We start from the raw sequence: 15,457 nt of genomic DNA, 5'->3' as shown, positions 1-15,457 counted from the left end.
GCAGATCTACGGATTTGAAGAACTCGCAAAACTAAAGAGTCTCTTAGCAGATCTACGGATTTGAAGAACTCGCAAAACTAAAGAGTCTCTTAGCAGATCTACGGATTTGAAGAACTCACAAAGTCAAAGAGTCTCTTAGCAGATCTACGGATTTGAAGAACTCGCAAAACTAAAGAGTCTCTTAGCAGATCTACGGATTTAAAGAGCTCGCAAGATCAAAAGGTTTTTAGCAAGTCTACAGAAAGAGGAGCTCGAGAAATCTACGGATTTAAAGACCTAAAAATTGCGAAAGAACAAGTTGAAAAGAAGCAGCCAAGTAACAAACATTCATTTTTTATTCAATATTTGGGGGAAGTACAAACACATCGAAAACCTCAAAAATTGAAAACAAAATGAAACAAGTTAAAATCGGCAGCCATCAACAGACAATACCGGCCTACCGAAGTACTAAAGAAAACAAAAAGAAATGAGTACAACGCAGCGCCGAGGCAAAAGGGGGAAAAGCAAGCACATATTCGGAAGTCCTCAACTGGAACCGACCGACTCTGAAGAAGACGACTGCCCGAATCCCTAACTCTTGGGAGTCTCAGAAGCGGCCCCTAGGGGAGCATCCTTCGAAGAACCCCCAGCAGTGGTATCACCTTCGGAAGTTGCCTTCTGGGCCCGAGCCTCTGCAAGAGCAGCTTGGCGTTCAGCTTCAGCTTCATCTCGATCAGCTTGGCATTCCACCAAGTGGTCCTCGGCCTGCATCCATAGAGGAACTTTCTCGTTCCAAGGGAAGTGAGGCATGTGCTTCGCAAACATGCGCCGAGCACCCAGGATGCCGTTCCAGTACTGCTCTCTACACTGATCAGCAGTGTAGAGGTTGACTCGCTCCTGCTCCAGCTTCCGAATATAGTCATCTTTTTCCCGAAGCTTCAGCCGAAGGACAGGCACCTTATCAGCTTGCTGCTGGATCAGCTCCCGATGCTGGACAAAATGGTGGAGCCTTAACTCCGCCTCTTTACGCTCCTTGTCGGCCGCTTCAAATTTAGACTTCATCTCCTGGAAGAGTCTATCTTTTTCCTCAAGTTCGCTAGCGAACTTAGCGGCCATATCCTTCTTCTCCTCAGCAAAGGAAGCGATCTTCTCAGCATCATCTTCAACTCGGAAGATGAGCTGGCCAACCTCGGTCCCGATCTTCTCAGCAGACTCTCTAGCCTCGCGACTATAGTGAAGGTACAGCTGCTTGAGTTCCGTAAGCTCGGAGAGGAGTTGCCCAGCCTTCTGGTCCAAAATGGGAATATCACGAGCATAAGCCTCACGATATTTCCTCAGTTGTTTCTCCTCAACCGAGCTACACTCGGAAGCGAACGAAGACCAGAAAACAGCCTGGGAACGAGAGAAAGATGAGCAAAATAGGAAAAACATAAAACAAAAACACAACTCAAAGAGAAAAATCTAGCAAATTACCTCGTTCAGATAGTACTGGGCCATCATTGCCGGATTCCTCTCTTCGGCCCCAGGAACCCTCCACTGCGGGTTAGCACGAAGCAGATTCTCCCGAGCAGCCTCGGGGCCCACCAAGGATCCCACGTGAGCCAAAGGGTCCTCTCCCAAAATCGGAGCCCTGGCATATCGAGCCATCGCCTCCCTTACTTCTTCGGGGATCCGTTTTAGCGGAACATCCGAACAGGGATCAGCATGGATCAGCCTATCCAGGGCCGAGGTAGAAGTAGAACCCAAAGTTGAGTGGCGCCTCTTCCTCGTCAAACCTTGCTCGGGCTGCTCCTCCTCTCCAGCAGAGGGAACCTCCTTCTGAACCTCGGGGACCGCAGCTTCGGGGCCCGAGAGATCTATCATCTCCTTGTCTGGACTCTTCTCCCTCTCGAAGGGAAGATCAGCAGACTCCTTCTTCTCCCCAGCTACCTCAGGGACATCCGAAACAGGAACAAAATCGGCTTCAATCGCCTCCATCACCTCGGTGATATCCTGGATTTCGATCCCCAAAGCAGCAGATGGTTTAAGGGGAGAAGGGATGATATCTTCCTCGATCAGCGGCTGATCCACGGCCGGCGGTTCAGCAACCACCACACTCTTTAACTTCTGCCCTGGCAAGGGCATGAAGTGAAGAAGATTCTTAGGAGGAGGCATGACTTCCGAAACTGCTTCCTGCATAGCAAGCATTCAAAGATTAGTTTCCGAAAAGGGGAGAAACGAACTACAAAAACTCCAAGTCAGAACAAATACCTTCTCCGAGGGCTGAGAAGCCTTCGCTTTCTTCGGATGCGTGGAAGGCCTCAAAAGAGTGCTACCCTTCCTTTTGCGTTGATCCTAAAAAGGGGAGACCAAGGGTCAACGAATGTAAAAGAAGAAAAAGGAAGAAATAGAGAAAAAAGCGGGAAATACCCGGTTCCTAGATAAAGAGATATCTATCCGAGCCGGAGATGAAACCGAAGGAACGGCACGCGGCACAGCGTCAGCCCCAGGACCCTAAAAAGATGGTCCAGGACCAAGACGTTAGCCGACGGCCAACCGAAAAGAAAAAGATAAACAGAAAATCGAGCCTATAAATGAACACTCACCGGATCCGAAGTCGTCTTCAACTCAGGAAGCACAACCTTCACAGGAACAGCTTCAACAGAAGAGGCGGAATCCCACGGATCAGCTCGAACTTCGGATATCCGAGCAACCCCCAAAGGAGACAACACGTAATCCTTCAGACGAGGATTACGAGGGTTATCTTTTCCGAACTTGTACTCGGGAGCCGGGTCGTGAATAGTCTTCAAATCCAAAGAAATGCCCAACTTCTTAGGATCAATGCAGCTAAAGCCGTACTCTGCAAAAACAAAGCACAAAACATGTCAGCAAAACGAAACAGGAAAGAGGACAAACTCACTGAAAAAACGGTCTCAGCCGAAAGACACCTACCCCTGTCAAAAATCCTGCTGAGACCGGCAACAGCAAGAATGTCCTCCCTCAGAATGTAATTGAGATTCGGGAGCCAGCTAGACGGCAGTCGGTGGTTATCCTCTTGAGCCAAGAACCACTGGAGGAGGTCCACATAGTGGCGATGGTTCCGATCTGGAGCCGCCACACCCCTCATATCAGGATCAGGAGCCACGAACCACTTCGGAGGACGATAAAAGTTGGGATGCTTCGGATCCGTCGGCACACGGACGAGCAACCACTCCGTCTTCCAATTGTGGTCAGAGCTAAGGTAGGGGTACGCCGTGATGTAGTTCGGATCCCCCCTCTTTCGGGACTTCTTGTTGACAATGGTCCACCAACCATACCCATCACCCTTGGAAGCATGGTTGAGAACCAGATCGTGAAGATCCCGAAAAATAGCGACAGAGCAAGGGAAATTGACGAAGTCACACACCCATCTAAATCCGATTATGTGCCTCATAGATTTGGGTGTGAGCTGGGCCAAACTAATGTTGTACGACACCAAAACCTCGGATACGAACGGATCCAAAGGAAAGCGGAGACCATTCTCCAAATGGTGAGTATACACGGAAATGAACCCCCTCGGTGGATGAGTCACCCGAGGACGCTCTTGTTCAGGAAGCTCGCACCAGTACCCCAAGGCATGCTGAATTCCGTATAGCTCCTCGGCCTTCCGATGATAATTCCCTAACTTCGCTTCCACCAACCAGTCACCGCTGACCGATTTCTCCAACGGACCGTCGATCTGCGTGGTCTCATGCAAAATTGAGGCATACTTGCCCTTCGGATCAGCTTCCGACCAATGAACTGGAAACTCGGAGTAACGACGACGAACACCCGAAAAACCAGCTCTCTCACCAGAGGTTGCACGTTCATCTTCGGAAGCATCCCAACCAATCGAACTCTTCTCCAACGGCCTCTCCGAAGGTCGACCCCTCGAAGATTTCGGTAACCTCCCCGAAGGCACGTTCTCTCTCTCACTAGAGGAGCCAACAACGAACTTGTTTTTGCCCCTATTCTTTGCCATGGTCGCGAAATCTCGATCTAGGGTTTAGATTGAGGGGTAGAAGGAAGAACGAAGAAAAAAGGAGAACTCAGAAACAAATTACCTTTTTCCGAAGCGGAATTCGCCGATAAAGCGAACAACACAAGTTCCCGAAGTCTAAAGTTGGCCGAATTTCGTAGATCTGAAGAAGCAAATTGCACTGCGATCGCCGGAATTTAGAGAGAGAATGGGTTTGAAATAAGGAGTAAAAAGTTTAAAAGGAGCAAGGCACCCAGTATTTATAGAAAAGAGAAAGGGCGCATCAACTTCCTCAAACCCACGATCTCCATGACACAGTACAATTCCCAACACTTGTCATCAATGCAAATCATCCCTTTTCAAAAAAGAGAGGGAACTTTCGGACTTCTGACAGCTGGAAACCCACCCATTTAATTCTAAATGGACCGGGTCTGGGGGGCATGTTGTTTGGGCTCCCAATTAATTCTCAATTGGGCCACTAAGTCCAAAGCCCAATGGCTCTAAACAACAACATCAAACCTACCAACGGCTATTCAGCCATCCATTAAGGCCCAAGGCCCAATACCAATAAGTGACCTATGGGCATTTATTATGCAAACACTATAAATAGGCCGCCAAGGCTCACACCTCAAGGTACGTCCAATTTATCGCCTTAAGACTACTCTTCTAGAGAACTTCTCTCTAGAATCCGAGCATCATTCTTACTTAGGCATCGGAGGGGCTTTCCTCGGAAACACCCCCGAGGCCAGTGACTTTGCTCTTGTGCAGGTGAATTCGGACTCCACTCATTCAAACAAGCAAGATCTTCAACACATACAAAAGGGCCTTCATTCGAAGCCCATTGTTTCCATCTTTACAACACCGGAACATATAGCATCAGAGAATGTGTAATAATAGGCGAATTGGCCAATTACAACCTAATAAAGTTCTCTATTTGCCAAATACAACCTTAAATTTTTAATTTTGCCAATTACAACCTTAAACTTGTACATCTATTTTAAATTACAACCCAATATCATTTTCCGGCAAAAATCACTGGAAGATGATGTCATAACGTTATTAAAAGAAAATTATGACGTACATAATATCTGTTAAAAAAATTATTTTTCGATTATTTTAAATTTTTTTTGTTTTATTTCTTATTTATCGATTTAATTTTTTTATGGAAAATATGTAACTATTTTTTTTAATAACAGTATGACATCATCTTCCGGTGATTTTTGCCGGAAAATAATTTCGGGTTGTAATTTAAAATGGATGTATAAGTTTAAGGTTGCAATTGGCCAAAAATAGAAATTTGAGGTTGTAATTGGAAAATAGCAAACTTTATTAGGTTGTATTTGACAATTTTTTCTAAAAATAATGATAAAATCATCGTGCCATACACAAGTCCATACAAGAGAATAAATTGACCATGTATAAGTTTGATGAGGTTTCATACTAAAATCAATTGGTGACAGGTGGAGTAACAAATTTTATATTTTAGTCAATCTCCCTCTATTCCTTTCATGTAAGATCGTTAACCTCAACTCACATGTGGGATATTTTTCTCAATAAAGGTAAATGACACAAATAAGAGAAAAATGAAGTTCTTATAATTACGACGGAAATTATTTTGAAAACGAGGATTCAAGCAAATTTTATTATATAATATGTTGTATATTCTAATGTATCAAGAATTCAAGACTAATTATAGTAAGTACAATTGATTGTACCATACATGAGGGGTTTGGGCAACAAGCTAGAGGGCTTGGTGCCAAATTTGTTAGGAAATGCAGACGTGTATTCAACAAAGTGTGAACTAATTCCTTTATTTTTTGTGATGTTAGAATTGGCGATGACTAAAAATTTGGTTAGTAGTGTGGCGTTTGTGCGGTTATGAAGGCCTATGATTAAGACAGGGAAATGATAAATCCAAGGAATAATTCACTTCTTCCAAGGAAATCATCTTTGAAAAAATATGGATTTCCTTGGGAGAAGTAAAAATTTCCTTGGATTTATCACTTCCCATTAAGACAGCAAATTAAAAATTAATGTACGTGCATGCGGCCAAGAATGTGATTCACGACCATGAACGTTGTTGGCTCAAATAGCATCCTTGACATTCTTCTAATGTTCTATGTCAATCACGAATCTAATTATTATTTTATTATCGATAATTCGATGAATTATGAATGGCACACAGCTTCTTTCTTTACTAGTGGTTTTACTATAGGCTTGCATCTCTTTCACGAATTTAATCACAAAACGAATTTAATCAGCTTAAGCACAAACCACTACAAGAAATTTTACCATTAACAATTGTTGGAGATTGCCCTCTTGCATATGAAGATGCAAGTCAATGATTGACTAGGTTGTTCTATACTTTCCTTAGTACAAGAAAAGTTTGTTATATTTGTTAGTAGCTTGTATATATACAACACTCCATTTGTATTCATCAGTTAGTTGAAAAATAATAAAACAACACATTTTATTTAGCTCTCTCTCTTCCTCACGTAGTCAAGCCTTCTTCAATGGCTTCCCTACTCTTTCTCCAGGATTTTCTTCCACCTTAGATCATGAAATCTAACATGGTATCAGAGCGGGAACGATCCCGGCTCTTCAATTCCGCATAATATTTTCGTTCAAATCAACTCATCAATTTCTTTTTCCCCAAAATTTGCTGCTCTGAAATTCTGCTCGAATTGGGTCAAAATTCGACGAATTAGGGTTTTAATTCTCCCTAATATCTCATAATTTCTCTCGTAAATTTTCTTTAAAGCCTTGAATCAAATGATTTTTGATTCTTGAGTTTTCCCCAAATTTTAGGGTTCTTGAAGATTTTGTGTGTTTGCAAGAATCTGAAAAATTGTTGATAGATTCTTGATGTGTTTCTGCGTTCTTTGACGTTTTTGATCGAAGGATTTATCGGCTTCTCATTGTGGCGTTTTTTTGTTAGTGTTTTCCGGTGGTTTTATGGGTGGTTCTCAAAGATTTTCGATCAATTTCATGTGTTTGCAATGGCGTCAGCAGATCTAGCACCACCATCACACCCACCGCGTTCACACACCGACCTCTTCGGTGCCCCAATCGGTGATTCATTACTCTCTCCTGATTTCGAATTCGAGTCCTACATTTCGATATAATTGCCGAATACACACTTCAAATTAGTGATTCAATCCCGAAATATTCGCCGTCGGCGTTATAATATATCGCCGGGAGGTTTTCCAGCAACAGGGAGTTCTAATCACATTACTGTTGTTGCGATTACTGTAGTTGTTCTGCCTCAACCCTCTGTATTTGCTTCTGCCCAGAAATAGCTCACACTTGTTGGCGCAGCACCATTGGTTGTAGCACGCAACGGATTCTCAGTAAGATTTACCTGTTTCGATTCAGTATGTGTGGTGTTTGTTCCTAATTCTTGAATGTTGTTCTAAGATGTTGTTGTAGTTTAAGATTCTGGTTAATCTTGGATTTGGGTAGTTCTTGATTAAACATTGAATTGAAGTATGAGTGTTTTGTTGAATGATGGAGGTTGGTTGTTGAATGATGGAGGTTGGTTTATTGTGGCTCATTCTTTCAGACCCATAGAGGTCATTTTCAGACCCACAGTGGTCCTCTTTCCGACCCATAGTGGTCAGTTTCAACCCAAAGTGGTCAATTCTCAAAAGACCCAAAGGGTCAAATTGTTTCTTTTTTTGATCAATTTCTTCCTTCAGCTTTCTTTTTCATAGCTGAATTTCTCACTTTTTTCCTCTTAAACACATTATCCTTCATTTAGAGGTTATTCTTTGTGACCCATAGAGGTCTTTTTGTGACCCAACAGAGGTTGAGGTCTGTTCTGTGGCCCAACAGAGGTTGAGGTCTTCTTTTTGTTCTGAATTGTTTCTCTGAACCCCTTTTTTTTTTGTTCTGAACCTAGATCAGTTAGATCGATTCGCTTTCTGATCGTTTCTCTGAACCTATTTTCTCTGAATTGTTTCTCTGAAGTTGATTTGACTCTTTTCTCTGAACCTTTACATATCCTCTCTAAATTTTTGATCATGAATTCTATGATCCTTAAACATTTTAAAGACATTTTCGAAATTCTTTTCATATCATCCCTAGGCATACTAAACAAACATCTAGCCATCATGGAACTTTGCTTTGTTAACTGAACCAAGTGATCCTCTCCAAGAAAGTTTTCTTCACTGAAGTTCTCATTAGGGACTTTATCGAAAGGAAAACTCCATGATCATTCAGTTCAAGACCAGCCAAATATACTACTGGACCAGTGAATTCTTTGTTTTGCAAAAACAGTACGGTCACATCAGGAATCATATTCAACAGGTTCATGCCAAGATGGACCTTGATGCTGATGATTTTGTTGCCGTTACTGTGGGAAGTCAGTTTGTGTGCATAGGTTTATGGGTGGAGCAGGGTTTGTGTAATGCTAAGTAAAATTTGTTTCAAGACCAGTTCAAATGAAATGGGTCACATTAGGGGTAAGCCGTCTGGGTTTACACATGATGAATGAGCATTCAACTCCAGTCCAGGGCTGCTCACAAGGATTGGTACACTGCAGTTTGCAAAGGTGCCTTTTCACAATTTTAGTTCAAACTGAAAATGTTTTTCAACCATTTCCAGTTTGAGGGGGGATGTTGGAGATTGCCCTCTTGCATATGAAGATGCAAGAGGGCAATCTCCAACAACAATCGTTGATTATTGACGGGATTTCCTGTCGCGAACCCGTCATAAAAGGGGGCCATCGTTAATGGAAAATCCCATAGTTAACCCTTCGTAAAAGACATTTGCAACGGTTGTTCCCTTCTTTATTTGGTTGTTAGCCCCGTCGCAAAAGGCTTTTGCGACGGAATTTTTGACCCTTCGTAATTAGGTTGTCATTAAAGATACAAAATCTTATAGTGAAATCTTAATTAAAACCGATTCAAAATTTATCCATAAATTAAAACCGATTCAACATTTTTTTCTCCTCAATAAATTAAACTTTATCCATTCAAAATCACTCAAAATGTATAGAGATAATCACGTAATTCATTAAAAAGTTTATCCATAAAAAATTACTTCATAATATGAAAAGTTAATTAATCATTGCATGTTAAAAATTAAAAAAATATAAAAATCTGGTAAAAGTTACTTCAATATATGTACATTTAATTTTTGTACACCGGGTACACACAAGACCTTTTCAATATATTATATATACTAACGTACACTTTAACTTACGATCTTGTCTGATCCCTATTTTTGAAGTATATGTTCTTTACATATCTAGTTTATTTTATTTGAATAAATGAAAGAAAATCAGGTTGAAAACCTTAATCACCATTTCGAATATTTTTTATTACTTATCTAGTTAAAAGTAAATTCGTGTGCATCTATTAATGACTCTTGCCACACAAAATATTAAATATATTATAGGCATAACTTTGTTATAATTAATTATTTGTTTAGTATTATCTCTGTCTCAAATAGTCAAATGATTTTATTCACTTTATTAAGAATTGGTTATAGCTAAAAGTGAATGGATGCATAGATTTATCTTTTCAGTTAGATTAAATAATAGTGTGTGAGGAGTAATATGTAGGGATTACAAACCAAATAAGGTATTGGGAAAACAAACAGGGACATCCAATCATAATATTTGGGACAAATTTTTAAGGACGGAAGAAGTATAAACTCTGTTTTACAAGGGAGCATTCGAACTCTTTGATTTTTTTTGGAGTTCCCTTGAGAAATTCTCTTTTATCCGTGTCCCCTCACTTCAAACAAAAAAATATAAAACATTTACATTTATTTAAGCAACTACAAACTGTGTATACTAATTATACAAACATTTACATTTAGCCATTTGTCTTATAAAATTATACGTATTAATATACTCCTTTTTTTAAACGACGTCCGTATTTTCCTAAAATCGCCCGTGTTTTATATGTGAAAATACACATTTGCCCTCCCTCAACTCACCCTTTCTTAAACCCTTTAATCCTTTAATTTATTAATCTTTTATGTTTTAAACTAATAATATTCTACTTTAGTAAGGTGTATATTCAATATATATATCTTGTTTTTTTACGTTAATCAAAACACAATCTTAGCCTTAATTATCGAGTGGGCAGATCAACACTATTTTTTAATTATATCATCACCCGTGAATTTTTGTGGATGTTTGGTGGCCGTACGCGGTACGTCACATAAAAACTAAACCTATGTTTATATTTTTGAAGAAAAAGGACCAAGAGACGGTGCAAAACAATTAAAGAGCCAAACCATGTTCTCTCACGTCGGCACACATAGATGTTGACTCCATTAACAACACTTTTAAATTTTTTGATTTTGACATTTCCCTCTTTCTATTCTTTTAATTTTCTTTCATTTTCACTAATTTTTAACAATCTTAATTAATTTTCATTCGCAACAATCTTAATTAAGTTTCTTTCGTGACTACCAAAACTTCCTAAATCACAGAATTCTAATTTCTAATTTTGGATTTTTATGGCAACTAATATCGTTTATTGCTTAAATTACTATATTATTTACCCGATGGTTTTTTAATATGTTCAATTTCCTTAAATTGATGTATTGATAGTTTGATACAAAATATATAGCCGTCACCATGGAAGACTTCTCCATGGAGTACGGTGGAAAGTTACTTCATCCGTTATTTGTTTATTGATTGTCACTTTACTTTTGAAATAGAACTTTTATCGTTATTTTATTCTATACTAGATTTTGAGCTCGATCGGGCGATGTCTTGGATGACTACATTAATATTTAATAATGTTTATATTTAATTTTATATTTTTGCAATTATAACATGAAACATGTCTTATCTTAGTTCAAATTCAAGATCTGGGGTTCAAACCTTATGTAAATCATGTATGACCATTTTTTATATATGTGGAGATTACATAGAGTGAAAGACACATAAAAAGAGAGACACATGACACGTAAACTTTATTAGAAACGTATGCTTTTAATATACAATATAAATTAAAATATTGATTTGTTTTGTTACTATACGTATCGTAACGTGGTGATTAGCTATTAGTAAGTTTTTGTGGGAAGGAGGGATTAAGTTATTCAAGTACGGCACGAAGAGTCTATTGGCGAATGATATGGTGATTGCTCTACTTAGGTGACTTGAAGGTTTTATTTGGTTGAATATTAGTGGAAGAGAAAAGAAGGAAAGGGAAAGAAAGGAAAATATGGGAAAAATAACAGATTTTATTTTCTTATGTTTGGTTTAATTAATGGGATGAAATGAAGGAAATAGGAAGGAAATGTAACTGACAACTTTTAATTTTCATATTTTCTCTCATACTTCTCGGATTTTGAGAGGAAAGAAAATTGATTACAAATAAGTTCAATCATATACATTACGTTATGGACCGACACAGTAAAATATGCTAAAATAAATGAAATTTGACTTAAACATACAAGTATATACCATGATACGTGAGCTTGGGTCATGCTTAAGCGGCTAAGCCGCCCTTAGCAATATTGTTTATCTTAATGGAAAGATTATTCTCCTTGGATGATCACGGAACAAAAAGAAGAGTGATCATTAATATCCATGCGTGCAAATGTGCGATTGTTTCACGTACTAATTCAGAAAAATAAAGTTACATTTGCATAATAAGTGCTATGCAAAAGCAAGTTGCTGGTGGGGGCTGCAACCAGTGGCGGAGCTAGGTTGGACCCCCCAAAAAAAACTGCAAAAAAACCTTATAGCTGAGAGCTAAGAGACCTGGTATTATAAATAACCGATCTCTTAGGTTATTCTTTAAAAACACCCGCTCCACACGTAATAGATCAGTATACTATAGAGATAATCCTAAGAGAACATCCTTTACAAACCACTGTTCTCTTAGAATTTTGAATAACTATAGGGGGATTATCTTAAGAGAGCAGTTACTGGGCTCTTAGATTTTTGAATTTAAATACCCGCTCTCTTAAATTAAGTTATTCTTTTTCGGTTTTCACCACACACATGAAAACCGTAGAGAATAATTGTAATAATTTTGTACGATTGTAATATAAATATTGATGAATTTAAGGACGATATATTTTTTTTAGTAATATATTGTGTGTTATGGAGGATCACCCGACACAATACTCTAAAAATCCTGGGAACGTCACTGCCGACACCCAAAAAAAAATTCCTGGTTGCAACAAATGAAAGGTGTAATTAAGCATAGAAATTAGAAAGTGATTAATTAAAGTATAACCTTTTTCCTGTTACCAAACACTAACACAGTGACACTTTTCATGTCCCACGATACTTTGCTTTTTATTGCTTGAAGTTATAGTAAACTTATCTGAATAGCCCGTACAATTTATTTATTTTATCAAAATAGAAGTATTAGATTAGATCTCGTGCATATACGAATAAATACGTCTCCTATGAAATCGCTATGTACGTAAGATCGTTGATGTCATCATTTAAAAACATAACATAACTATTTGACTAGAAAGTATAATTATTTGATTTGAAATTATAACTATTTGATTGGAGAGTGTAATTAATAATAGAATAAGACTCTGTCATGTCCCACTTATTTTGATTTATTTCAGACAAAATAAGTTCGGGTAAGTTCGATTAAGTTCAAATAAGTTCAGATAAATTTAGTTAAGTTCAGATAATATAATTCAGCGAAAATAAGTTTTTTTTCCAGACATTTTCACACACAAATAAGTTTAATTCAAACAAAATAAGTTTTTTTCAGATAAAATAAGTACAAATAAGTTCAGTTAAGTTCAAACAGGTTTAGATAATATAAATTAAGTCAAAATAAGTCAATAGAACGGCGCCTAATATAACTAATTGATGAGATTGAGTACCTATTTGATTAAAAATTATAACTACTTGGTAAAATGTAGGTTTTATACATATACCGTCTTATGTAAGTTTTTTACACACATATATTGTAAAATTATTATTTAATCATTGTTTTATAAAATATTTTTCCTGCTAAAGCTAATGAATAATTAATATCGTGAGCATACTCATTTAGTCGTCTAATATGCAATTTCCGTACGTCCTACAACGTAATACATATTTTACGGAATATATGCTTACTATATATGCTAATTTGACCAAAATTCAATACTCAATGTGCTAATTCATCCAAAAAATTGAGTAAATATATTTTTGATTATTGACAGACATGTGACTAAAATATTTCCAAAATCAAGTTTAGCAAATTATTATTAAATAGGGTATATGTTATCGCCTTATTCTATAATCCAATAATTTAGTTCCCAAATTCTTATATGAGACTGTCCTCACCATCAACTGATGGTGAGACCAGTTCACACTTGCGAATTTAGGTATGTTACTTCTATAGTTTAGACATGTTACTTTTTTTTTATATAATTTTAGAGGAGGTACTTTTTTAGTTTAGGTATGTTACTTCTATAGTTTATATCTGTTACTTTTTTTTTATATAGTTTTAGGGGAAGTACGCTATTGGTTTCGCGCTCGTCACACCATCAAGTTGATGGTATGACTGGTCTCACAAGAGACGCGCTGAATTTAGTTTCTCACACATAAACCATTAAAAAAAAGTATAGAACATATATATATATATATATATACACACACACATGTATATAAAACATGAATATGTTTTAGGAAAATGGTTTTTGACGGAAAATTTAGACACTTCAATAACAAATACCCATAGTAGTATGTAATTAGCATACAACCGTGTTTTATCCGAGGATATATACGTGTCAATTTTCTATTTCAAGCTAAGTGTTTAATTACATTTTGACAAGATGATGACATTGGTGTAACTGTTAAGGGTATAATTTACATGTGAGTATTGGATTAGTTATTCCAAATTGGAGAAATTGATTAACATATAAGAATGCGGACTACTCCACATATATATATATCACCAATTGGTTTTAGAATGGAACTCTGTCAAACTTATATATGGACAATTTCTTCTGCGACATTGGACTCAATTTGGTCTGGTGGAGTTTTATCATGGTATCAGAGCCGACGTTCTTTGTCCATTTTTTGTCCCAAAAGGGGAGTTGGGGCCCCTTGATGTTGAACAATTTGCAATATGAAGAAGAGTCGTCGGAGATCTGTTTGGAGCAACTAGCCCAACAGAAATGAATACACCAAATAGGTGTCTAACCTCAAGTCAAGAGGAACTTATATGTGGCGCATATCTCCTCTTATAAAAAAACTTATAAGCTTTAGGACAAGTTCTGACACATCAATTAAAATTCATAAATGAGAAGAGGAGGTATAAATCAATATCTGATATGTATTTCACAAATACATATCACCCACTAAACGACAAAATAGCGATAAGACAAACCCTAAAGGACAAAATCAATTTTTTTTTGAAAATGACATCCGTTTTTGGGAAATTGCATTGATTTTTGAAAAATGGCATCTATTTTTCCAAAATGGCCTCTGTTTTTTGAAAAATGACATCTGTTCTTTAAAAAATGGCATCTGCTTTCATTTTTGTCTTATCTCTATTTTGTCTTTTAGTGAGGTGATATGTATCTTGAAATACATATCAAATATTGGCCTCTCCGCCCTCAAATGAGAATGACCAACATTTAAATATGATAGACTACTTTACCTATTTTTAATTGATTTTATAAATGAAATTATGTAGATATTGCAGATATTCACAATTTTTCCTCGACGGGGCCCTACGTTTGACCAGATAAAAGTTTATCAAACACACATGTACATTTCACACTCAATGTACTTGATTACTCGACACTCGACAGAACGAAAGAGATATTTTCCTAAGATTTTTTTTTGGCGTAATTAATTACTCATCTTCTACATTTAGAAGGCGACAATTGAGCTAGCACATCACGTAAATTGGACAAAAAAAGAAGAAGAAAAATAGACATGTTTTTTTTTTTTTTTATCGCTTGGACTAAAGCAAGAGCCAAGACTCAAGAGGCATATTCCACAGTCCAAAAAGACATGTTCCTTAAAAAAAGTTACACAAATTAAGGACCTTAATTAAGTTAATTAACATGAAGTAAACAGAAAGATTACATTAGTAAAAAAGAAATTAAATCATTAAGCTTCAACTTTCGGCTGGATAAAGAGAGGAGGAGATCTAAACAAAATACCTAAGGCTCGCTACTTGTCTCCCTACTTGTCACCAAAAAGCAATATCACTTGAATTTGTTTAACTTAAACAAGATTCTTAAACTATAAAGAATTTGTATGACAAAATATCAAAGAACAGTTGACAAACATACTCCCCCCCGTTTGAAATGCTCAACCGACATGCATGGGTGTTGTAACTAAAAGGCCCGTGTAAATTGGCTGATATGCCTCTATATGAGTAGAACAGGTAGGAAATAATACTGTCAAATCCTCTAAAATGTGCACTTAACTAAGGAGGAAAATAGAACTCATAATGATGCTTATAATTTTGATTTTGGAAAACAGAATTTCGGACAGTCATGTGAAAATCAAGCAACCGTTTTCGGAAAACCAAGACCTCGCACATGCCATGAACTAGC

At 37.4% G+C, this 15,457-nt stretch overlaps 1 protein-coding gene across 1 annotated transcript; it reads right to left on the bottom strand.

Moving 5' to 3' along the window:
• Positions 1-569: 569 nt before the first annotated feature.
• On the bottom strand, positions 570-4,491 carry LOC130469349 (uncharacterized). Its single transcript, XM_056838530.1, has 5 exons — positions 2,911-4,491; positions 2,565-2,818; positions 2,230-2,313; positions 1,453-2,151; positions 570-1,371 (listed from the first exon to the last, which is right to left on the bottom strand). The coding sequence occupies exons 1-5, from the start codon at positions 3,956-3,958 to the stop codon at positions 571-573; spliced, it is 2,886 nt and encodes a 961-aa protein (XP_056694508.1). The 5' UTR covers positions 3,959-4,491; the 3' UTR covers position 570.
• Between the last annotated feature and the right edge of the window lie 10,966 nt (positions 4,492-15,457).

The sequence above is a fragment of the Spinacia oleracea genome, chromosome 3 (genome assembly GCF_020520425.1).
Source record: "Spinacia oleracea cultivar Varoflay chromosome 3, BTI_SOV_V1, whole genome shotgun sequence".
NCBI classification, from domain to species: Eukaryota; Viridiplantae; Streptophyta; class Magnoliopsida; order Caryophyllales; family Amaranthaceae; genus Spinacia; species Spinacia oleracea.
This window is presented reverse-complemented; position numbering and strand designations above follow the sequence as displayed.

Coding starts and splice junctions, on each gene's coding strand:
- LOC130469349 (XM_056838530.1), bottom strand. CDS start 3,958: ATGGCAAAGAATAGGGGCAAAAACAAGTTCGTTGTTGGCTCCTCTAGT. Junction 2,314..2,564: donor TGAAGACGACTTCGGATCCG/GTGAGTGTTCAT, acceptor TCCCCTTTTTAG/GATCAACGCAAAAGGAAGGG. Junction 2,152..2,229: donor CTTCTCAGCCCTCGGAGAAG/GTATTTGTTCTG, acceptor CTTGCTATGCAG/GAAGCAGTTTCGGAAGTCAT.